General features: G+C 48.5%; 8 protein-coding genes across 8 annotated transcripts; 5 read left to right on the top strand and 3 right to left on the bottom strand.

Annotated features, from left to right (window-relative positions):
* Window positions 1-2,397: 2,397 nt before the first annotated feature.
* On the top strand, window positions 2,398-3,876 carry A1O9_02833 (uncharacterized protein; the record flags this gene model as incomplete). Its single annotated transcript, XM_013408404.1, has 1 exon — window positions 2,398-3,876. One exon carries the CDS (start codon window positions 2,398-2,400, stop codon window positions 3,874-3,876), a length of 1,479 nt encoding a protein of 492 aa, XP_013263858.1.
* Window positions 3,877-4,419: 543 nt separating this feature from the next.
* A1O9_02832 (uncharacterized protein) lies at window positions 4,420-5,567 on the bottom strand (the record flags this gene model as incomplete). The annotated part of the gene is made up of 2 exons (XM_013408403.1): window positions 4,420-4,744; window positions 4,798-5,567. The coding sequence occupies 2 exons, from the start codon at window positions 5,565-5,567 to the stop codon at window positions 4,420-4,422; spliced, it is 1,095 nt and encodes a 364-aa protein (XP_013263857.1).
* Window positions 5,568-8,572: 3,005 nt separating this feature from the next.
* Window positions 8,573-9,529, top strand: A1O9_02831 (uncharacterized protein; the record flags this gene model as incomplete). Its single annotated transcript, XM_013408402.1, has 1 exon — window positions 8,573-9,529. One exon carries the CDS (start codon window positions 8,573-8,575, stop codon window positions 9,527-9,529), a length of 957 nt encoding a protein of 318 aa, XP_013263856.1.
* Window positions 9,530-14,837: 5,308 nt separating this feature from the next.
* A1O9_02830 (uncharacterized protein) lies at window positions 14,838-16,039 on the top strand (the record flags this gene model as incomplete). Its single annotated transcript, XM_013408401.1, has 4 exons — window positions 14,838-15,203; window positions 15,372-15,445; window positions 15,497-15,639; window positions 15,687-16,039. 4 exons carry the CDS (start codon window positions 14,838-14,840, stop codon window positions 16,037-16,039), a joined length of 936 nt encoding a protein of 311 aa, XP_013263855.1.
* Window positions 16,040-16,218: 179 nt separating this feature from the next.
* A1O9_02829 (uncharacterized protein) lies at window positions 16,219-17,149 on the top strand (the record flags this gene model as incomplete). The annotated part of the gene is made up of 3 exons (XM_013408400.1): window positions 16,219-16,578; window positions 16,642-16,727; window positions 16,765-17,149. 3 exons carry the CDS (start codon window positions 16,219-16,221, stop codon window positions 17,147-17,149), a joined length of 831 nt encoding a protein of 276 aa, XP_013263854.1.
* Window positions 17,150-17,943: 794 nt separating this feature from the next.
* On the bottom strand, window positions 17,944-18,246 carry A1O9_02828 (aldose 1-epimerase; the record flags this gene model as incomplete). Its single annotated transcript, XM_013408399.1, has 1 exon — window positions 17,944-18,246. A coding segment is annotated over one exon (303 nt), but the record flags the coding sequence as incomplete, so codon positions are not given.
* An 800-nt stretch (window positions 18,247-19,046) lies between these two features.
* A1O9_02827 (uncharacterized protein) lies at window positions 19,047-20,722 on the bottom strand (the record flags this gene model as incomplete). Its single annotated transcript, XM_013408398.1, has 2 exons — window positions 19,047-20,286; window positions 20,346-20,722. 2 exons carry the CDS (start codon window positions 20,720-20,722, stop codon window positions 19,047-19,049), a joined length of 1,617 nt encoding a protein of 538 aa, XP_013263852.1.
* A 628-nt stretch (window positions 20,723-21,350) lies between these two features.
* On the top strand, window positions 21,351-22,520 carry A1O9_02826 (beta-lactamase; the record flags this gene model as incomplete). Its single annotated transcript, XM_013408397.1, has 1 exon — window positions 21,351-22,520. One exon carries the CDS (start codon window positions 21,351-21,353, stop codon window positions 22,518-22,520), a length of 1,170 nt encoding a protein of 389 aa, XP_013263851.1.
* Window positions 22,521-23,381: the final 861 nt, after the last annotated feature.

The following is a 23,381-nucleotide window of genomic DNA, read 5'->3' as shown; positions in this document are numbered from 1 at the left end:
TTCGGTCAGTTCTCAGATGTCATAGTACCGGGGTACGTATTGGTGTCAATCGGCCTGATACGAAATAGTTTTGCCCAAATATGCTTGCCTTGTTAGCATGGACCACTGAGAGCTCAGTATTTGTAAGAAGCGCGTAATGAATACAGCATGAGACTGGCATCTAGTGGAATTGCCGAGGACGGCACGGCCTTATCGGTGTTTCACGGCGTTCACTTGCGTTACTGTCGAGCTTTGGCCGGCCCTCAGACGACGCATCATTGGCCCCATCCCCCCCATGAACTTAGTAATTGGTATTTGACAAAAGTAACAAATCATCAGATGATTCAATACAACGTACAATCCATGGAACCTGCGTTAAGTTAAGCCGAAAAGAGGACGAGAGCTCACATTTTCAGGAAGGACAGGAGTACGTAGTACCTAGATAGCAATCATGAAACCCTGGGCAGGAACGAAGTATATGTAGCAAAATTGCGTCTCGACTCAAGATTTCGTCTATTTAGATGATGTGAAGTTCCTGGTCTCTGAAATGGGCGGTCATCATCGAACAGGGGCTGTGGATACATAAAGACAACGACTGCTACTCGTAGTGATGTTCAGGTGAACAATGAGGACTCCGCCATACCTCCCTAGGTCATGATGAGCCCTTAGAATGCGCCCATACAAGCACTGGCTTTATGGCCTTGCCGCTTTTCATGTCCTCGAACGCTTGGATAAAGTTTTCAGGCTTGTAATACTGAATGATCTTCCCAAGCGGAAGGTGTCCTAGGCGGGATTGATCGATCAGATATGGAATTGACTAGACTCAGATTAGCATCATGGGGGGAGGTTGATCATTCTGCACCGTTCCGAATGCATGCTTACCTCTGGTGGATAGCTCTCTCTCCTCCTACGCTTCCAATAAACTGTTTTCCCATATCCAAGAACTTGAGTGGTTGAATACTGATCGTTTTATCATACGGAGTTGCTCCCACAACCACAGTCTTGCCGCGAACCCCGATAGCCTCTATCATATTTTCGATGACCTTTGGCACCGCCGTTGTGTCAAAGGCGTACTTGACACCAGCCGGAAGGGGGCAGATCTCACGAATCTGCTCGATCAAGCTATCACCCGTACCTTTCAAGGTGTGGGTTGCCCAAGTTCCTTGGCCAAAGACAAGCTATTTTCTTGAATATCCACTGCGATAATAACTCCAGCGGCTCGCGCCTTCGCCGCCATGATCGCACTCATTCCAACAGCACCACAACCCGAAACTATCACGGAGTCCCCGGGCTAAACGTCGAGCACATTCACAATCACTCCTTACCCAATTTGGATACCACAGCCAAGAGGAGCAAAAAGTTCCAAATCAGTTTCCGGCGGCACTTTCACCAGGCAGCCTTTATTGACTATGGCAGTCCGCGAAAACGAGCTTTGGCCGAAGAAATTTCCATATATCGACTTTCCATTCGTACCTTTCAGTGTGAAGCTCTGGTCCGGTCGCCCAGTCCTAGCCAGGTTCGTGAGCGCATGTCATCACAGTAGCCAGGGAGCTTCAATTTGCAGTTGTTGCATTCTCGGCACTGGTTGAAGCTAAGGATGACCTTGTCGCCTGGCTGGACATGCGCTATGTCAGTGCCTATTACTTTCACGACCCCAGCACCTGGTGAGATGATAAGTCAGCCTTGGTGGGTCCATGTCCATGGAGAATTATTGTTAGGTTTTAGTGGCCGAGGACGCGGGGAAATGGGAGGGGAATATAGCCGTACAACACGGTTAAGTCAGCATGACAGACACCGACGGCGTGGACTCCGATGTAAGCCTCGTCAGGTCGAAGTTCGTCAGGTATGACCTCCTCGATGATCGGAGGCTGATTTGGAGCGTTTGCCACTATGGTAATGCTTTTGTGAACCACAGCTGTCGTCCCAAGGGATCTCAGTGCGGTTCTCCTGTACCAGCAATGCGGTCGACGCGAAGATGCCTAGGTACACTTTCACCAAATCTGCCCTGTTGAAAAAGAATGATTAACTGTCACCCATACCTTGAGGTAGTATAGCAGTGCTAGCTTTTCCTCGGTATTTTACGAACTTGAGTCTGGGCTCTGTAGCATAGCCATTAGCCAGGTAAAGTTTACTTCCCCACAAATGTATCCATCCCGGTAATGTCGGATATGAAACGGAGCGTCCGTAAGAATCCCGGCCTACTGAGTATGCAAGAGGATTTGACAAATCATTACCGTCTGCCTCCTGTCACGGGAAATATTGATTGGAATATGAGATTGATAATTCCGCGCCAGTGGCTAGCTCACTACCAAAGTTTGTTCATTTTCATACCGGACCGTCCTACCATTGTCTTCGAAAATATCAGATTCAACACCACAGACCATACCAATAAGATCAAGACCAGAAACAAAGGAAAACATGACAGTCACGCAGAAACACGAAGATCTTGATGTTGTGCCTTGTTGGATAAATGGGAAGGCGGGCCCTCTCGATACCAACAACCTGATTGAAGTCTCCTCTTCGGCCAAAGGGAAGAAGGTCTACTATGCACAATCGGCATCGGCGGAAACTGCGATGGCAGCAGTGGAGTCGGCGGCGGAAACTTTTAAGAGCTTCAGCCAGGTGCCATACAACAAGCGAAGGGAGTTACTGCTGAAGGTGGCTGATGTCTTGGAAAGCCGCGTGGATGAGCTGGCTCTATATCAAATGGAGGAAACCTCCTGCCCGGAGATGTGGGGACGATTCAATGTCATCCTCGCAGCCAAAGCAGTGCGAGAGATTGCAGCTAACATTACCATTGCTTGTACAGGAGAAATGCCTCCACCAGAAACCGCGGACGCCTTTTGCCTTGTCTATAAGCAACCCATCGGACCCGTGCTGAGCATGGCGCCCTGGAATGGAAGTATTATTCTGTCATGCAGATCTCTGGCAGCCCCACTTGCAGCTGGATGTACTGTTCTCTTCAAAGCCTCTGAACTCTCTCCGCGAACTCATCATGGAGTTGTCGAAGCATTTCTCGCCGGTGGCATTCCTGAAGGAGCCCTCAACCAAATTCAGGTCAAACGTGAGGATGCCACGTCCATCACCGAAATGATCATTGCCCATCCAGCCATTCGTAAGGTTGAATTCATCGGCAGTACCGCAGTGGGACGGTCGATCGGCCAAGTCGCAGCGAAGTACCTCAAACCCATTTTGATGGAACTCGGAGGCAAAGCTCCTGCAATTGTACTCAAAGATGCAGATCTCGAAAGAGCTGCTGCCCTCTGTGTCCAAGGGGCGACTATGCATCACGGTCAAATCTGCATGTCAACCGAGCGAATCATTGTGGTGGAAGAGGTCGCAGCAGAGTTTATAAAGCATCTAAATGATGCTGTAACGTCTTTGAAGGGAGATGCAGGTTTTGCCGTCACCAAGGCAATGGCCAAAAAGGCACAAAAGCTAATAGATGACGCACTGTCACACGGTGCCACTTCTTTAGTCGGTGGTAACCAAGAGCGAGGAGACAGCGGTGCCGCCCTTGTGCCAACTTTCATCACTGGAGTTAAGTCTGGGAACCCTATCCATGATGTTGAAACCTTCGGCCCGTCAGCAACCGTGTACGTGGTGGCGGATGAGAAGGAGGCAATCGAAACAGCTAACGATAGTTCATACGGACTCACGGGTGCTATCCATACGAACGATATTTTGAAAGGCCTTCGTTTAGCAAAACAGATGGAAGTCGGACTAGTCGCAATCAATAGTATGACTTTATGGGAGGAATCTCCAGTTCCGATGGGAGGAGTCAAAGGGAGCGGCTGGGGCAAGAATAATGCCAGGTTTGGAATAGAGGAGTTCCTCATTCAGAAAGCGGTGGCGATTATCGCCGCAGCTGGACAACCTACTTTTGGAGCGAGCTAAGTCGGCGAGATCCTGCTCCCTAGTATATAGGTCTCTTGCACTAGGAAACGTGGCTCTGCAACAGGTTTCTGACTTCTCGTCTGTAAACACTGTGCTTGTAGGATTGAGATGTCACGCTTCGATCATTCCTGACAATAGTCAAATGGATTGGCTCAATGCAATGTTTGCACCGGCATCAAGCGGATTTCGATATATATTGGTGCTGTTTTCGTCAATGTCCGCCCGGGACTCTGATGTTTGTGATATTGTAATATCAAACGGTCCGAACGGAGACCAAGAATGGTATGGCCGGTGAATTCCACCGTCATTCAATGCACCAGCTGTTCCAGGAGTGCAATGATCTGGAATAAGACCTTCATCCCTAGATCGCCCTATTTGCGAATCAGGCGCTCTCTTCCGTTTCGACATAGATGGTACGAGGACCGAGTACTGTTTCAACAGCACTTGTTGTTCGACTTGAATTGTATCATGGGAGACGACGTGCAGTCCTTGTTCGACAAGAGACAGCAACCCTATACCGAGTATTAGCCCGCATCAAGGGAACTACAATTTCTGGGTTGGCTTACGAAGCATTTCTGTCCCCAACTTCCAGTACTTTGAGTAGTGTGCCACAATAGTTCTAGCCACTTCACGTCCACGAAGGGCATTGTCAGATTGATTGGTATCAGTTGAGCCAGGCACGATGACCGCGCAGCATACAATGGGATGGCAAAGCGGAATGTATTCAGGGGACCAGACTTGACCAACCCGGTAAAGATAGGACGTTATCCTTTTTGCAAATTGTGATTTGTCCTGGAAGCCTGACGAAGGCTCTATGTCGATCTCCCCATATCGGGACCATGTCGACCGTTCAAGAATAGTCTCAGACCTGTCACGTGTAAGCATGACCTTGTTATCAATGTGGGTTTTCCAGATACTCACGTTATGATCATGAGATGTGTTGCGATGATCCAATTTCCCTGCTCATAGTTATCCCAATCGAGAAATAATGACCGTAGATGAAAGTCGGCTGGAAGGGACAATTTGAGATTGCACAATGCGCTTTCGAGGTCGGCCTTCGATAGTTTAGCATGTCGAGATGGTCGGCGTGCGTTCAAAACTATGTTGGATTTGAGATAGTTGGTCACGAGGAACCATGCTCGAGGAGACTGGTTTGGAGATCCTTGTAAACTCTTCCAGACAGTCTCCGGCCGATGATCAATGAAAGCTGATCTGATCGGAATACCGCAAAGCCAGTTGTAATCAGGAGCGGGGAGAAGGACTTTCATCTCTCCCCTTTCAATACTGAATGGTTGAAATGAGATAGTTGACACGAACGTGTCGAGTTCCCAAATCGACCACCAAAGCCTTCGACGCTCTTCTTTCTGCAGCCATGATTCAACACTCTCACTGATTGGACAGTTGATGAGGGTACCTTCCTCATCGAATTGATCTTCGTCAATTTCGTCTAAGCAAAGATCGTACATAAAGCGGACACAGACACTTGTCAAGACAGAGCCAGGACCGAAATGTCCCTCAACAAGGTTATAGAATGCAAGCATGACACAGCCCATCACAAATTCTATACTGGGCTCTTGAAGGGTCTTCATACTAGAATCCTTCATGTTCGAGGCGCGGTTTGCGTATATCGCGCCACGATCTGGCACCGGAATGCCTTCGAAATGTATGGACTTGGAAAACCTTGCAGCCATTGCAAACATGCAATAGATCATGAGTGCCTCGTCTTCAGAGACTCTTGAACGCTCGATAAGGACACATGTTTGCCCAATCTGACGGATGAATCTCTCGTAGAAGGTCGGTCGGTGGACAAACGTCAGCCAGCTTTGAATGTTATCAAAGAAGAGTTTGATTCTGCAGACGTCAGTACACGCTACTTCAGCGTTGATGAGAAATTACAATTCCCCGGACACTTTTGGAGGAACTCCCCAGCCATTATCATCAGTATCTTCTCCTATATCGAGGCTGTCGTTGGCGATTTCCATTTCGATTGGTAGCCAGGGCTCATGGGTAGGAGAGAGGTCCAGGTTCCATATCTGTGAGGTACCTGTAGGCACAGCAATAGGAATTTCAGATGGTGCCAACAGTAAAGAGTCAATCGAGAGTGAGCTTGACCGGCAGGTGTTGGGTGCTGAAGTGCTTTGTATGTGCGTCGTTGTGGTTCCACCCCCTAGTCGAGCGTTGCTTCCTGCAGAACCCCGTTAGTAAAGAGAGAGGGCAATATGTGCCATCTCACTTGCGACTTACCCATAGGCTCATCCTCGCTGACCGGGTCGCTCAAATCCATGTCTGAGCTCTGGCAAACATGCGCACCTGGGGTGTGAGTTAGGGCTTGCCTGCAGTTCGCGAAGTGGCCATTACATAGCACTCACTTGCTAGCAACTGGGCATCAGTCAACTTGGCTGTCCTTTTTGAGCGACATCGAGGTTTCTGGGGTTTTTGCCGGAGAGGAAAGGTGCATTCTGAGCCAACCCGACGACAAAGTCCGCAGACGGGACGTTTCATATCGCCTTGTGGCCTGCATGTCAGTTGAATGGCTCTGAGGTAGTGTAGCAAAGCCTACATTTTGTCTTCTTCCTACGTAGTCAAACGTTATTAATGATTATCTACGCTGCAGCTATTGCGCGAGGCTACACTTGCCTATTACAGTCCTGACAGGCTCTGTTAATTGTTCGAGTACTGGCGACATTGGCAGGAGAAGAATCCTCGCCGGAGACCATGACCTCGGTTGATATGCCAGCAGCGGACTCGCACAAGGATCAATCAAGGTACTCAGTCGGAGCTAACGTCGAAAGGTGTAATAAATGTGTGGCACGCAGGTAATCCAGGTCTCATAGGCCTCCCAAAATAGCCCTGCAGAGACTGAACTGTTTGAGAGAAGTTGACATACGTTGTCACTGCATGTGTTCAAGGTTGAGGGTTTGCTTGACGCTGGGAGAACAACGTGGGGAAGCTTTGAGCACAGGGCCCAAATGTACCGACTTCCACCGTCTTGAGTTTACAGTGAAGTCTGTCCTCTAACTGACTAATTCGAAATGACCCCCTTGGCATGGGGTACAGGTTCTACCATCCTTTTGCGACGCCATTCTTCCTCCATACTAAAAGAACAGGGTCCTTACGATCTGCATTACTTGAATCCTCACATTCAGAAGCTTCTCAGAGTGAAGACACCTAGTCGTGATGGGATGCTACTCGGGACTTCGATGGTCTCCTTGTTGAGCTCAATATTGACGCGTAGAATGAGTTTTCACCGGTTTAGGCTGAGAGGTTCAATTTTCACAATTCAAAAATGCTTCATTTGTAATTGCGCGCAGCCTCTTGCATGTTATGGAAGTCTGTTGGACGTACACTAGGGAACGCCCTCCTGGGACGCGTTGGCCATAGGGAGGAGGGACGAGGGCCTTTCCGGCGCTGCACCCAAATAGTCATGCCGAATGTGTACCTACATTCCATCACCTACAGAGAGAGGCAATCAAAAAGTCAGAGCCCTTTGGCTTGTCCGACAGACATAATCCCAGACGGCCGACTGATAGTCGGCATATGAGCCTTTCACCGTCCCCTCTCGACGAGCGGCCACACCCGACTCATTAATCAAGGAAGCGAACAACAACGGGTGGACCGTTTACCTCGATTTACATCGAGTAAGGTGCAAGCATGTAGATGATGATACGACTGGCTTCAAGCCGCCCGAGGCCCGGGAATTGAATACACAACCCGTGCGGGGTCGCGGGGAACGGCCAAGTAAAGTGGGCACGGCAATTTAAGTAAGCTTCAGAAGCCTTTCTTATGTCCGAAACATTCTACATCATGTTTCTGGACATGACATCTCATTACCGACCTCAGATTCTCCCGATGCCAACTTTCCTGTCGGGCAAAGACATCGGGTATGAGTAAGCGTAATTTCTGGTAGCCGTCAAGGAGCATTGCCGAATTGCCATTTTAAAGACTCGAAGGGAGGTGGACTCAGACCATTGGTCTCGAGGCAGGTCTAAGATGTTGATGTCTGCTCATAATGGAATGCCCACAGTTTGCAGGATGTAACCGAGGGTGAAAATCTGGTCCAGTCTGTCCACCCCCTACAAAGCATCTGTACGGCCTCGTCAGATCGGCTCAGATACCGTCGCGTTGATCTACTTTAACCTCGTGGAATAGAAGGAAGTCACTGGAGGTATCGTGAACTACAATATAGTTGATCGTGATCCTGTCAATCGCGGGGTGCATTCGATCTGTCTATTTCTTTCATGGAAGGGTTCTTCGGTCATCTGTTCAACCCTTCGAGGCGAATTCATGTTCGTTGTGCCTCTTCGTAATGATCTCTAGGCCCCAAGGAAGATACGGCGCACCTATTGCTTGATCCTGAGATATGTACAGATGACATACTAAGGAACTTCAAACATGGCAATTCTAACAGCGACTGGAACCCGTTCCAATGCATCGTGATTGCCGTTCCCAGCCAAATACTAGAGGCTCCATGTAACACGGGATTTCCGGCCGCACGCCTTACCAAGCCCGGAGTTGAATGGTCACTCCATATATATAAGGTGTCCACCAAATTTTTATAATCACTCGCTTGTATGGTATGCTGTATAACTGTCTCCTGAGTAACCCTGGTGTCACCATAAAACTATGGATTCTCCAGTTCAGCCAGCTAAGCACCGTGTCGATGTCCACCATCACTTCGCACCTGATTTGTATAGACATGTCAGTAACGGCGCTCACTTACAGACTTTTTAAATCTGGAACTAATAACTGGCAGGCTCTCGAGGCAGCCGGTGGTGATCCATCCGGGTCCTGGACACCTGCATGGAGTTTAGAGACCGACGATGCCTTCTGTCAGGAACTCGATATAGGAACGACTATTTTCTCCCTCACAGCGCCCGGGCCGCCGATCGCAGGTCAAGAAGGCTCAGTCAAACTTTCGCGCACCACCAATGACTATCTAGCCTCGGTGAGAGACAGGAATCCCTCGAAATATGGCTTTTTTGCCGCTATGCCGGATTTGCGTAACACAGCTGCCGCTCTGGCGGAGATAGAATACGCATTCGACACACTACAGGCGGATGGCGTAATGCTACTGACCAGATACGGCCCCACAAATATGTACCTTGGCCACGAGGCATTCAGTCCAATCTGGACTGCACTCAATGCTCGCAAGGCCGTCGTGCTCGTTCACCCAACACACTCCATCGATACGAGTCTTTTGGCCAAAAATATCCCGCAGCCTATTGTGGACTACCCGCATGAGACCACTCGAGCGGCCGTCGATATTATCATGTCTAACGGCCGAAGGAACTATCCTGACGTCAAGGTCATCTTGTCCCACGCTGGAGGAACGATGCCATATCTCGCGAAGCGCATAGCATCACTAAGCGATATCCAGCTGGTAAATAAGTCGGTCGATGAGATTGCTGAGGATATTGCAACTTTTTACTTCGATGTTGCGCTTTCCTCGACAAATCAGACCATTGAGACACTCTTGACCTGCACTACTCCTGATCATATTTTGTTTGGGAGCGACTACCCTTATGCGCCTCGAAAAACCATCGACCGATTTGCCAGGGAGCTGGACGAGAGCTTCCGGGGGAACAAGGATCTATCGTTTGCTATAAACATGGGGAACGCGATGCGCCTCTTTCCTAGGTTAAACAAGCAATGAGAATATCACTGGGTGCTTGATAGAGGCCCGGATTTCAACGAGATCAATAATATCAAAACCTGAGTCTCCTTATGGGACATAAGGGGAATTCTCGACTAGAGTGGAATGTCGCACCCTTGCTCTTGTTCCATTTGATTCAAGCGATTCCTGTGGTCCCCTCAACGAGGGTGCCTCTTTACCTCTCTAGCGTCAACGATTAATTTGCTGCTGGAAGTCTATGCGCAGGACCCCATACATGAATTCTCTGCTTCATGGAATGACGTAGCATGGTTCCTGTCCCGTATAATCACAATCTCCGATCTCCCCTGGCGTCTCCAGTGCCGTTTTGGACGGATCGTCTCGAAGGTAGTTCTGCTGTACGATATTGACCACATTCAAAGTCAAATATTATGCTATGTATAGAGTTTCGATGCTCAACAAAAACACATTTTTAATATCTATCAACGCAATCACTCGAGGTTACTTTTGTGACGGCTTCCCTTTAAACCCTTTCGGCTCGTCTTCGGATGCCCAGCTGTTTTCCATTCTCGCAAGCCAGAGATTGGCCCGCTGATGACTCAAATGAAAATAGATTATGCCAGGCAATTTCTGGGGATGGTTTGTACTTCTCACCATGGCGGAATTTAATGACCTCGTAAAAGCCTAAAAGGTCGCGCCTAGATGTTGTATACAGCGATTGTAGTGTTAGAAATTAACACCGAACACATCTGGGAGACGTAATGATAGAGCAGGTTAGGGGAAGACTAACAGTATTAGGACAGACATATGGTATTATACAAATGGTGAGAAATTCGCGGGCTGTGAGCGAGGATTAACGATGGGTCGTGACGGATACAGAACTTTATTGAAGAACTTAGGTACGAAAAAGGCTCGAACACTAGACTGTGGAAAGAGGCTAATCTGAGTAAATGATTACAGCCATCATCCATGGACGGCAATAACTACTGAGAAGAAGCTAACGACTCAGGCATTACCCATCATCCGGACCCACAATTCGTAGTCCGCGTTCCTATGGCCTCGACTGTCGACCTTGGCTCATGCACATTGGACGAAGCAGTTACCATTGTCCTGTGATAGTAGCTGGCCCACGTGGAATTCAGGCAGTAGACAGCAGTTGTGAGAAGTAGCTTGGCATTCAAGCCAATTCAAAAGCTGCTGCAGGGTGGGCGACAGCCGCCGAGATTCCAACTGGATGAATCTGCTCATCAATGTGCACTTGATATGAAGCGCGATGAATAATCAATTCCCTTAGCAGATCATCTGTATCGACGGCCCACGAGGCTAACCCGGGAAAGAGTCTGTCTTCTCTTCTATCGAGCAAGTTCATATATTGAAACAGAGTTCTTCCGGATGTCACATTGTCATAACTACCGTCGCCACTGCCTCACATGGCGACATGGGGCTGCTCATATCAAAAGAGAGAGCCTCGTCCTAAAACCGGGAAGAAAGAGGAGACAGCGTTAGACGTAATGGCTTCGGCAGACCGAATCAGTACAAATTCTGCTATCAACTTCTGTGAGCCTCGCCCGTGCGACACACCGGGGGCATCTTGCTGACGAAGAAACAGTCATTGCCGATCTTTATCCTTCATTCTTCCGCAGCAGAAGGTATGGAAGAGATGGAAGCGAAAATGGGCTTCTTCGCGAGGCTTTCCCATTTGTACTTCAGCATGAATCAATATTTCATTCTATTGTCCTCGTCGCTCAGGGCTCTCAACAATTAATTGAATATTCATCAACTAAAACAAGCACTACGACAATGGCGATGATGCAAAGGGCACTGCAGTCGATAAGGCAGATCATTCTCAGACGTGAACATATAAGTTCCCCGAACGTTTTGGCATGGGGACTGAATGCACTCACTAGCGTATTTGCAAGTGACATATGTACTCATCCGAAATCTGGAATTCAATAACAAAGCAGTGCATAGTATATGTTGAATGTTTACCATCAAGCAGAGGTTCACATCAACGCTCTAAGACACCGTTTGAACCTAGGAACAATGGGAATCAAACGCTTTACATTCCAAGCGGCGATAGGGTAAGCTCATCGTCCTTCCAAATTTTACGCTCCTACAATAACATACGATAGAAACATAGAATATTTTGACATGATTCGCCTGATAGAGAAAGGACTGGATGCTGACCCTGGCTTACTTGGGCCCTGTCTGTACCCGTCTCATCCCTTTTCCCATCCCGAGATGTGCAAGACACTGGCAGCCCTACCACCAGGCTTTAGCAATGTCACTCTGGTGAAATCCCTGAGTATTCGATGTGAGGGTGCTTGCGAGGATAGCCAAATGGGACCAGGAGTGCAAGATAACTGGAGGATTCGCCAAGCTAGAACTGGCTGCTCGATTCAACATAGCACTTGGTATCAAAGTGACAAAAGCCATCCCTTCGAAGAATGACATCAAATAAGAGGTTAGCCCTGATAGGAGCATTTGTTTATACTGTGTTCCTGGGTGGAGATAGTGATTCTCGGTTTGTATTGAATGGGAACATCCAGCTGACCTGCAAAGTGCTGCACAATTTGTTCCCATATACTGCCGAGTATGACCCAGCTTTGAAGTTGTGGACAGCCATATTGCTCAGAACGGTCTCGTAGTATAGAATCTCCAAGTCAATTAATGGTACTCTCTTACCTGAAGGACGACATCCTCGTTGAAAAAAATCATAACAGTACATAGTAATAAGGAGAGCATGGTTGAGATGGCGACAGATGTACCTACGACCATGAAAGCTCTGCAGCTTGTTGTGCGCGTTCCTACAGTAAGTGACAGCGATCTTCTGGTTTTTGCCACACAGTTTATCAGGTATGGGAAGGGATGTATAAGTCACCTACCCCCACCATCCCATCTCACGAACCGGTTGGCACCATTGCTGCAGTGGGATCCAAGGTGGACAACAAGTGGAAGATACTATGGGTACTAGTAGTACCTACATATAGGAAGTACTACCACTATACTTTAGTAGATACTAGATATTGTGAGTTTATATTATATAAGGACTCGGAGTCAATATTGAAAGAGAGCTAGACGATGAAAGCGACGAAAGCGACGAGAGCGACTATTATATATGGTAGTTAGTAGTTCTGAGTCCTTTCCTTCACTTACATATAGTACGTATATATGTATATATATATACTTAAGTAAGTATTTAGAACCTAAGTACCACCCTGACGCCATTGCGCTTGAGGAACGAGAATAAATCCATGGAGCCGACCAGTGGCTCTTATAGAATCGTCTACGGCACCTTTTCGCCTGCTCACTCAAAAAATCTAGGTTGGTTCTCTCTCTAGCGAACTATTTTGGCCGCGATAACATTCTACAGTAGTACTACTACTGGGACCTATGTGGATCCTACATTTTGTAAATGACAACGTTTCATAATTTGGGATTATTACTGGATTTATAGTTCTTTTTACAACACTGTTGGGGGTGGCGCGACCTTTTGAAGTATTAGCGGCAGTTGCGGCGCAGGTGACTCCTTGGGCCATCATTTGAGCTACCACAGATTTCCAATTTTGCTGTCTTGATGGTACTGTGAATCTCTCCAGAAATGGTAAGTGAACGAGTAGGATGAAATGGACAACATGTCACGCACTGTGTGGACGTATGGAAGTTTATTCACCAGTATCCGCTCCTAATGTCTTAGAAAAAGGCCGAAAATGATAATATTAATTATATGAGATTTTGGTGATCATCATGGCTTTCGGTCTGCCCAAACAAGGATACTCATTGACAGCCACCGAAACCTGTATGGCACAACTTAGGCCTCGAGATTCGTGTCCTTCCACAACAGAGAGTCCAAGTTGATAGCTGTAAGATGAGTTTGACCAAACTTGAGAAGATATAGAGTGTGTGGTCATTCCAATACTCGCGCCCACCTTGTCCATGAAGGCGAGAAATTCTGACTGTCTGGTGTCTAGGACTACAGTATCTCTAATTGCTTACCTCGAAAAAAAGCCATCCTGACTTCTCGCGTCAACATTCAATGAGAAGCCATGTCAACCGTGGGGTCAGGTGGATACTTCACCCGATGCCACAACGTGGCCAAGTTGCCGCGTAGGTTGAAGATGCTTTCGTACGTCTGTGGCTGGGTGTTGGAATGATGAAACCTGTTGCCACATTGTGTTGGAGAATTGTAATGGCCGGCAGGCTCTCACCTTTCAAGTTTGATTCGATTCTCGAGGGCGTCACACTTTTTGGAAGGACAACGGTGCCACGTTGCACGGACCAGTTCACCAGCATCTGGCCGACATCGACATTTAAGCGTTTGGCGATTGCTTGGATGGTTGATCGGCACGTCTAGGTGCTGAAAGAGTCCTGTCGCAGGGTCATTCGGGGAAAGCTCACCCGGACGGTAGACGAGAACGATACTGGCCAGTGGATCTGATTGGATCATTAATTCGCTCTGCATCATACTATCTTCGGGCCAAGCATTGCGGCCTCACCCAGCCCAACAGCCTGGATCTCGTAACCCGAGTTGAGCTTGAATTTCTTGTTTTGAGACATGGCGACGTGCAAAAGGGATGGGCAGCAGGAAGGATAACTGCACACTGAGTTAGGAGAAGAGAAGGCAAGTTGAAGGGGAGAAATGGTGGAAGAAAAAAATCCTGAAGTGATCCGAACTCGGGACGATACCAACTGAAGCCTGCATTCCTCATGAAGTCTCGTGCTATAGATTATAGATCCCACTCAAAAGGAGGCCCACTGCGAGCCGGTTGCCCTCATTGTCGTGACCGAAATATTATGAATGCGTTCATAAACCATGAGCTTAAGCTCCATGATTCCCTGACGCAAAATGCTTCTCAGAGACCGGCTGCTTTTCGTACTTTGATACTTCTCAAAGTCTCCACCCTGTATGTATTAGCATTGCTAGTGATTGAGACTGGCTCCGCCTTCCCCAATAGCTTGGCCGGCGAGCATGCAAAAGAGCCGAGGATTCCAGCCGAAACACCCATCCGAATCTTTGACTCTTTGACATTGTAGAGTGTCCCCAGTTGTCACTCCCAGCCGACGCATCGGAAGAACCTCAGCGTGTTGGCACCGAGCCGGAGCTCGCTTGGGCAGGAATCAGCCATATCAATGTCTGGGGAGCAACAATCTAAGAAGAGGCGATCTCGCTTGGGTGAGTGTTGAGAAGCCCTTTGGCGTGCTTCGTCATCTCCAGGCACACGTCATAACATTACAAGAGGCTCATGCTGACGTCCAACATGCTGCGATAACTGTCGCAGGAGAAAGGTACGTGCGTGGATGATGGCTTCAAGTCCCTCTCACAGGAATGTCCACCTCTAGGTGAGATGTGATGAGCGCCAGGGCGGATGCGCTAACCGCGAACGGCTGCTTCTCGAATGTCCTGGATCTCGTCGGCTACAGACTGGGGTTCCTGGAAGTCAGCACCTGCAGGGAAGCCAACGCGGCCCCAGGACCTATCGGGCCTGCGATGAGTGTCGAGCAGCGAGGTCTAAGTGCTCTGGCGACCGTCCTGTTTTCCAGAGATGTCGCCAGAACAACCAGCAATGCTCGTTTCAAAGCTCTCCAGGTCATATGCAAACCGACCAGTTTCGAGGGTCTCCATCAAATGTCGACTTATCAATGCAGACTGAGACAGGTCTCGCTTCAGATCCCGGGCACTCTGACCGTCAACCTGACGGAATGCTCCCTTGCCTTGGTAGCAACTCCCACTACCACACAACAAATTGCTTTCTAATGCCGTTGCAGGTTACACAGCAAGCAGCTTCCAGATCCCAAACGCATTCGTGTCTTGCTCGCTCATTACTTCTAACATTTTCACACTCTTCGGTGCTTCGCCTTCATCCATAAGACTTCATTCCTCTAGAAACTAGATGACGACTTGGCTAATGGGTCACCCAAGACTTCGCTACTGCACATGATGTGTAGTATCGGAGCACAGTTTGATCCACTTTGGCAGGTACAATTATCATGAGCTGATTCTTGCCACAGATTTTATGCTCTGGAATACAGTGAAACAGTTGAACAGCTGTTGCCCAAGACAATCCTTCTTGCTGGGAGTCACTGGGCAGCAATAGCCAGAAGCCTCCTGCTTGCGAGTTTCGACCGAATATCTGTTGAGAATCTGATGGTCAGTATCACCGTCTCGTACACCCTTGTGCAATCACTGAGAACAACATAGACAGCCCAGCTGCTGTACGGCTATTCTCTTCGAATGGCAATTACACCCAAGCTTTCATGCTCAGTGCCCTCATGACACGGATGACCCACGCTCTCCAGATCAATCTAGAATACACTACCGATATTCTCGGACAGCATAGCGATTCTAACACACTTTCAGTAACGGCTCGTGAGTCTCGTCGCAGGCTGATGTGGAGCTGCTATATTACAGACGCTCATTGCGGGAGTGGCGTCGACCAGCTTATCCCCGTGGATCTCATGTCTCAAAATTCGATGAACAACATCAGCATAGCAGCATACTTCATCCAGCATATCGAGACGCGGAAACGTGTACTCAAGTACATCAAACATTAGACCAGGCATCTCTGCCTTGGCTCCCTGATTCCGAGTTCCGTCTCTTTGACGATGAACTTCATACGCGGCGTGCGTCGCTCCCGGCAGAGATTCAATTCACGCCAGCCGTGGTTTCCATCCGCAAAGAATCAAATGAACTAGGCGCACTGGCTCTACTCCACTGCGCCTACCATCAAACGATGTGTGACTTATATCGACTGGGCGCCCCCGCCTTGTACAAGCTTCGGTCTGCTTTCTACTTTCCTCCCGAACAAGGTCAGTTTCTGAGACACCTCCAATTGTCACTCTTCAAAGCTGCGAGAAGTATAGCTGCCATCATCGCGGATGCCGCGCGGCATGGGCCAGCAATGGTCGCGGAAACTTGGCTGCCCTCTATCACATACGACAGTAACCGCATCATGCTATGTTACCTGACCATTGTCTTTAACCCATCGGATCGAGGCACGAAACATCTTGTGATCAATACAATTCCCTATCTGCAAAGCAATGTACAGGCTCTTAAGATGATGAGTGCAACAAACGCGGTCGCCGAAGACATGGTAAGTTACTCGCTACGTGCAATATCCGTATTTCGATACTGTTCTCACTGACAATGGGACCAGTACCATGCGTCACATTCTATACTTGAAAAACTTCGGGTTGCATCCGACAGCATCTCTCCGCAACCACAGCTCGTCCTTGATGATCCGTATCTCACTAATTTATCTCACTAATTTCGGCGCCAGCAGAGAAAGCACACCAGGAACCCCTTCCCAAGCAGCTCCTGGCTACGTTCTGAACCCGCTCTCAATATTTCGCATGGCCCGTAGCGACATTCCAGAACGGCACGCTCCGGAGAAGAGGCACAACACACCAATCGACACGGGTGGCCCGGCGTTGGCTCCAGGGCGGGCAGTCTCACCCGGCATTTCCGATCAGCGGGACTTGAACATCGATTCGGGTCAGGCCTTTGGCCCCAATCTTGACATGTTCATCACGCCGAACTTGACATGGGACTGGCAACCGATGGAAACTGCGGTGGGTTCTGGCATGGACAGCGAGGGCTTGTTACCATGGGTGGACACTTCATATACTTCATACATGAGTGACATGTCATTCATACCAGCCTAAATCAACAGCCTAATCCCTCCAAGAAAACCATGCTCCCGCCAACCTTTAACACAGAAAATATGTTTGCCAATAGGAAAATCAGCAAAACTTGTGTAATAACTAGCTATCGCAAGGTTCTAAAGAGATCGCATCGCTTTCAAGGCTTTGATATTACTCTGCAGGCGTGGGCACTGTCTGTGCCAGCAGGGTCTTGCTCAGCTCAGTCGCGGTGACTTTGGCCAGACCCATGACATAGTAGAGCATGATCCGGTTACTGTCCTACACGATTGAGATTACCCACGAATCTGCTAGAGACTTGCAGCCAGGCCGAAGAGCCTCGGCGGTGACGAGTGCGTGGCTCGTTGCATGTTCGTAGAGGGTTCGTTGGGGGTGGTCCAGGAAGTCTGCCTGTTCGGCGGGAATTGAATTCGCTCCTGCATTTTGTAGAGTGCCGGTGCCCCGATGCAGTGGACGAGGAAGGCAAGCGACGACTACGCAGGCATTTGATGAGGGTATGGGTGGCGGTGCCGGAGTCCGAAGGGGTTGGAGACTACCGTTCTACGACAGCCGAGAGAAGAAAAGGGGCGGAATCCAGGTGAACAATCATCAGCCTTGTCTGTCTTTTGGACGCGGAATAGGAAGAGACAGACGCTGAAGGGACCGAATGTCTACTGCTTTCCCATGAATCACGTCAGTTTTGGTTTAGTCCGTATCTAGCGTATTTCTCACAGCTCGTTCTGTATCGAGGTTGAGGCTGAATTACATGATGGCTACAGCGAATCGCAATCTTTCTATGCTTTATAAGTATTCTTCGCTCACCAAAGCTGACCTTGCTTCAAAATCATCATATCCCTCCACTCCGGCACATTGATGGCGTTTTCATACCGGCTTGGCTCGACACAAAACCTTGCTCCTGCTTTTCTTTCAAAACTATGTTCCCAGGCGGCAACCTTTACATGGTGTCCTGTGTAAAACTGGAATGTTGGCTTAGTACTGAAGACTTCTAGGTGTAATCTAGTGTGAGAATGCGAGAAACTGGCCAGCAGCCGCGGCTCACAAGATCGTGTATCGAGAGGGATGCTTGAGACATTATTATCCAGGACAAAGCAGTGGTCGATTTGGAGTGTCTACGTATCGAGGACGAAGGGTCATCCTGCCTGGGATCCCAGGAAACCTTTCTGTAGGACCTATGTCAGGCAATAGGTCTGGAAGCCCTTGACGATCGCTTAAAAAGACTAAAATCTCGTATCAAAGTACGAGGAATCTCGGACCTATGGGCTATCTACTACTAGGAGGCCCGCGAGGTATCCCTAATAAGGAAGGTAAAGTAGAATGAAATACTGGTAAAGTATAGTTTCGGTCGGAAGATGTCACGGGATGCCAAGGAGTACGTATATATAGTGGATTGCCAGAGATATCGACACTTCGTGTCGATACTCCACGTCTTTTTAGCTTAATCGCTAGGGGCTATGGCATCCGCTCTGACAGAAGACAAGCGACTACTAAGAAGAGTAGAAATATATAAGATGAAGCAAAAAAGATATAAAAGAAGTAACTATGGAAGAAGAAGTATTTTGAAGACTATAAAGATAGAAAAGAAAAGGGAAAATAAGAGAGATCTATATAAAATAGGGGTATTTAGTTATCTCTATAAAGGCTACCTACTACAAGGGATCCTTAAAATCCTCTTAAAGATTTTAGCTTTAGTAAGAGCTCGAAACGGCCTGTCTAAAACACTATCGTATAGAGTTACTTCAATATTATCTAGACGAATACAGCTACCCTAGAGGCTAGAGCTAAAATAGAAGTAGATAAGAGGGTTAAGGAATAGAGAGTGAGTGAGAGAGGGGCGAGGGGCAGCGGAAGAGTCATGAAAATGGGTAGTTCGGGGATTCTACATATACATATACTGCTTGCCTCATCCTCGTCTCACTTCATGTTTCTCGAACCAAATCAACTCCATTAGTGCTGGTTCAAGATTTAATCCCATCTTAACTGCCTGGGCACCTTCAAGGATGAATTCCGCTTTGATAGGGTCGTCGCCACCTTCTACTAGATCGCTCAGATGAGCGATATACTTTGTCTGGTCACTAACATGCTCGAAAGTGAGAGTAAATCCCATTGAACGATCTGTGGCATCGATGAAAATATTGCCGTCTTTAATCTGAACGACCAAAGCATGATAACCCGGATGAGAATAGACGCCTGTGTAGGCCTCGAGTGGTGTTTTCTGCGTCTGAACAACTCCTCCGGGATGATCTGATTTCTGTTGTACCTTGTTTTTCTTTCGGGCTTGACTTTGATTCTTGGCTGTATTCTTGTGCGTTTCTGTACCCTGGTGGTTCGGTGAGTGATAAAAATCAGATGCGACAACCAAAGGTTTAGCAGTGGTAGGGGTATTCGCTGTCGTCTTAAATTTATGGCGTGGCCGCTCGATTTCAGGCACCTGAAGGATATGATCCATAAACTCACGGGCTAAAATGGAAGTGACAGGCCCTGCATTGCTGGAATTTGCAAATATAACAGCGCCGAATTTGAAATCAGGCAAGAATAAGAATCGACTTGCAAAACCGGCGATGTTGCCGTCGTGTCCTACGACCATACATCCTCGATAGTAATGTACTTCTAGACCTGCAGCATATATCGCTGGAGACGAGTACGGCTTTAGCCTCCTCGCGTTTGGATTTTTCAGGCTTCTCCCTCGGACAAGACCTTGGTAGAGTCTCTCACTTATCGGATTCTCCCGATTGAGCAATGCTTTAATCCACTTGATGAAGTCACCTACACTTGAGATGATCGAGCCAGCGCCTTGGCCTTCCTCGCAATCTGAGCTCTGAACTTCATAATATGTCGATTCTGCCTTTTGCCAGTAGTACCCAGAGGCGATACGATCACCTAACACTTTGCTTCGTGCACTTCCTGGCTGCAGGCTCGTCGATTGCATCCCGAGTGGCTGGAAAATGCGATGCTGGAGGAACTGTCCAAAGCTCTGAGTGCTTTTGACCTCCACAAGGTACGTAGCTACTGTGTACATCATGTTGCAGTAAAGATACCGTGCTCGAATAGGTGCCGCTACAGGTAGATTCCGTAGGTTCCGTGTGATGGATTGTGCGTTATCTGGTCTGACTGCTCGATGGCCCATATAGGAACTGTCATGACTGCACCCCAAACTCAGCTATGTCAACGAAATAGGCAGGTTGTTGGGCTCTATAAGTACGCAGCCATGCCACTTCTGTGGCTCAGGATATCTTCCACGGTGACACCCTCGGTATATCCAGTTCCAGACATGACAAAATCATTTGGCAGGAGACTGGACATGGTAGCATCCCACTGCACCTCAGGATAGCTCTGATTGTCGACGACCAGCAAACCAACAGCCGCAGCAGTCAATGATTTGGCGGACGAGGCGATGTCGAAAAGTGTGTCTGCTGTGCATGGTGTTGACCGTGTAAGACAGGCATGGCCGTATCCAACGGAACGAATTTTCTGGTCTTGAACTGTCGCGATGGAAAGACCTGGCACATGATGTTGAATCATGAGCTGTCCAACCAGAGAGGAGAACCTGTCGGAACAGAGAAAGTGATCGCTAGGCATGGCCATTGGCCGAGGGGGACCAAGAAAATCCTGTCAAGGTGATTGATTGTAAAACTTTGAAGCTGTACTTTCGGTACCAGACTTGTATTTTAATTTCTTTCTCTAGAGGCTGTTCTTGTTGTCATTAATATATTGGTCTGCTGGCGCCGTGCGTGGCTGATTTATGTCATGCCCAGAAATATTAGGCGTGCCGCTGGACGGAGTCGCCCGTCCTACTGTGGCGACTATTACTGTCTGTCAGGGGAAGACCATTTGCCCTTTGTTTGCCTCAGCAACATACATAGCACCTGGTATGGTCTTTCACGTTGCCGAAACACGAGTTGCCCCACTTCACAGTCGTGACTCTATGTAGCCTGACTTTCATGCCTAGCATGACTAGGCTTCGGATGGACGAGGTACGGAGTATGCCTAATTAAGATGGGCGAGGATAGGTGCTGTTCCGCAGAACGAACTGCCGGGCACACCTGAGCAATAGCGTGGCGGGGTCCCGTGCTGAGGACCGAACTAGGATCAAGACATTCAATCAATTGATGCCATTCGCATTCAAGGACCTTTGACAACTTACTAGATGTGCCTACTAGAGGAACTTACATACTGTTGACAACTTGAATCTTTGGCAGTAGCGAATATGGGTATTGTCATCAACGGAAGTTGCGACGAGAGGTTTCAAGCAGTGGCGACCCAACTCGAGGATTTCATAATCTCTGGAAAAGAGCTGGGCGCATCTGTGGCAGTGAATCTCGATGGACAGGAGGTCGTCAACATTTGGGGAGGATTTGCGGATGCGGAGAAGACCAAGCCGTGGGAAAAAGACACCATCAGCTGCATTTTTTCAACTACGAAGACGATATCAGCACTGGCCATACTCAAGCTTGCTGATCAGGGCCTACTCGAGGTGGATGAGAAAGTCTCGAAATACTGGCCCGAATTTGCCGCCAATGGGAAAGAAGACATCAGAGTGCGCCATGTCTTGTCTCATACTTGTGCTTTACCTGGATGGCACAAGAAGGTTTCTCTAGAGGATGTTTGTGACCCCGAGAAAACCACACCTTTACTGGCAGAAGATGCCCCGTGGTGGGAACCTGGCACAGCGTCAGGTTATCACTCTCTCACGCTTGGGCCGCTAATCGGAGAGCTAGTCCGTCGAGTGTCTGGAAAATCACTTAAATCCTTCATTGCAGAAGACATCGCACAACCCCTTGAGGCTGACTTTCAGCTCGGGGTTCTTGAGGAGGATCTTCCTCGCGTGTCCTCAGTTATCCCGCCGCCCCAGGAGCTCTCTCCTCCCGGCCCTGATGTTGCAAACGAACCATTGTCCATTTTTGCCAAAGTGTTCTTCAATCCACCCATGCATGCAGCTTTTGCCAACACCGACATCTTCAGACGATCAGAGTGGGGTGCCGGCAATGGTCATAGCAATGCTGCGGCCATCGCTCGGATCATGTCGGTCGTTTCGCTCAATGGCAAAGTGGGCGAGAGGGAATTTTTGTCTCCCAAAACTATTGACCACATTTTCCGTGAGCAAGCGTTTGGCAAAGATCTAGTGTTGAATGCTCCAATTTGCTGGGGGATCGGGTACGCACTGCCCAGGAAGGACACCATACTCGAATGGTTGCCCATCGACAGACGTGTCTGTACTTGGGGCGGATATGGCGGGTCGTTTGTCATAATGGACCTAGATCGTCGGTTGACGATTGCGTACGTGATGAACAAGATGAGTGCAGTGGGTATCGGCTCCGAAACGGGAAAGGCATATGTATCTGCAGTGTACAAAGCAATTGGGGAGGAAGGATTCTGAAATAAGCTGAAGTTCTACTCTACCGAATAAGCCCGGAACACGTGCGGCTGCAATCGACTGCGTTCCTTCCCATCTTGCGACGATGACCGGGATTTAGCTTTCCAAAGGCTCCGGACCTGCGCCGTCATGGAAGTGCAAACTACCTGAGCTTCACAATTGAAATTGATAACATAGGCAATCTTAGCGCTTGTGTTGCAATGTGCTTGCCTAGGTATATGTAGTTGTGGTCGATATGCATCGAGTTTAGGGATCGCTTTGAACGTCAGTCAGGCCGATTCTTCGATCATGCACCAGTCTCTGCTCTTGCGTCGAGGCCTCAAGCCCCAGTACCCAGCCGGCCTCGGGCCGCCTCGGCCCCCTGAAAAGGCTTCATCAGCATCAGCATCAGCATCAGCATCAGCATCAGCATCAGGCTTGGTTCTTCTATTACCAGTACTACGCAATTAACTCCTCAACAAAGGCCTTTATAACTCCCACTCTACATATCGAATACGTGATATCCCAATGTAGTATGTGAGTAATACAAGAGAGCAACAGCCCACTTGCGGCCACATTGGTTTTTTCGAGAACAACCTGGGCAGCTTGAATATTCTGATAGGGTCGATCGACACCTTGAAACCAGCCATCATATATCTATCTCCTCGGCAGATTATGAAGCTGAATTCTACAGCAGACCCAGGGCCATGCACGACTATACGTTGTGTCTAGATCCTGATGAGCCGGGCTGATTTCAACCCAAACAACAGACCGCTGGCCACAAAATCTGCGGAAGCTTCTTTTCGCAAACAGAAAGCGAATTCAATTGCGTTCTGCCTCTGTCAAACCAGCCACACACACGCGCGACGGAGCCTACAATACAAT

This window comes from Exophiala aquamarina (assembly GCF_000709125.1).
Source record: "Exophiala aquamarina CBS 119918 chromosome Unknown aczIA-supercont1.2, whole genome shotgun sequence".
Lineage (NCBI taxonomy): Eukaryota > Fungi > Ascomycota > Eurotiomycetes > Chaetothyriales > Herpotrichiellaceae > Exophiala > Exophiala aquamarina.
Note: the sequence above shows the minus strand (reverse complement) of the source record. Positions and strands in the feature narration are given on the sequence as shown.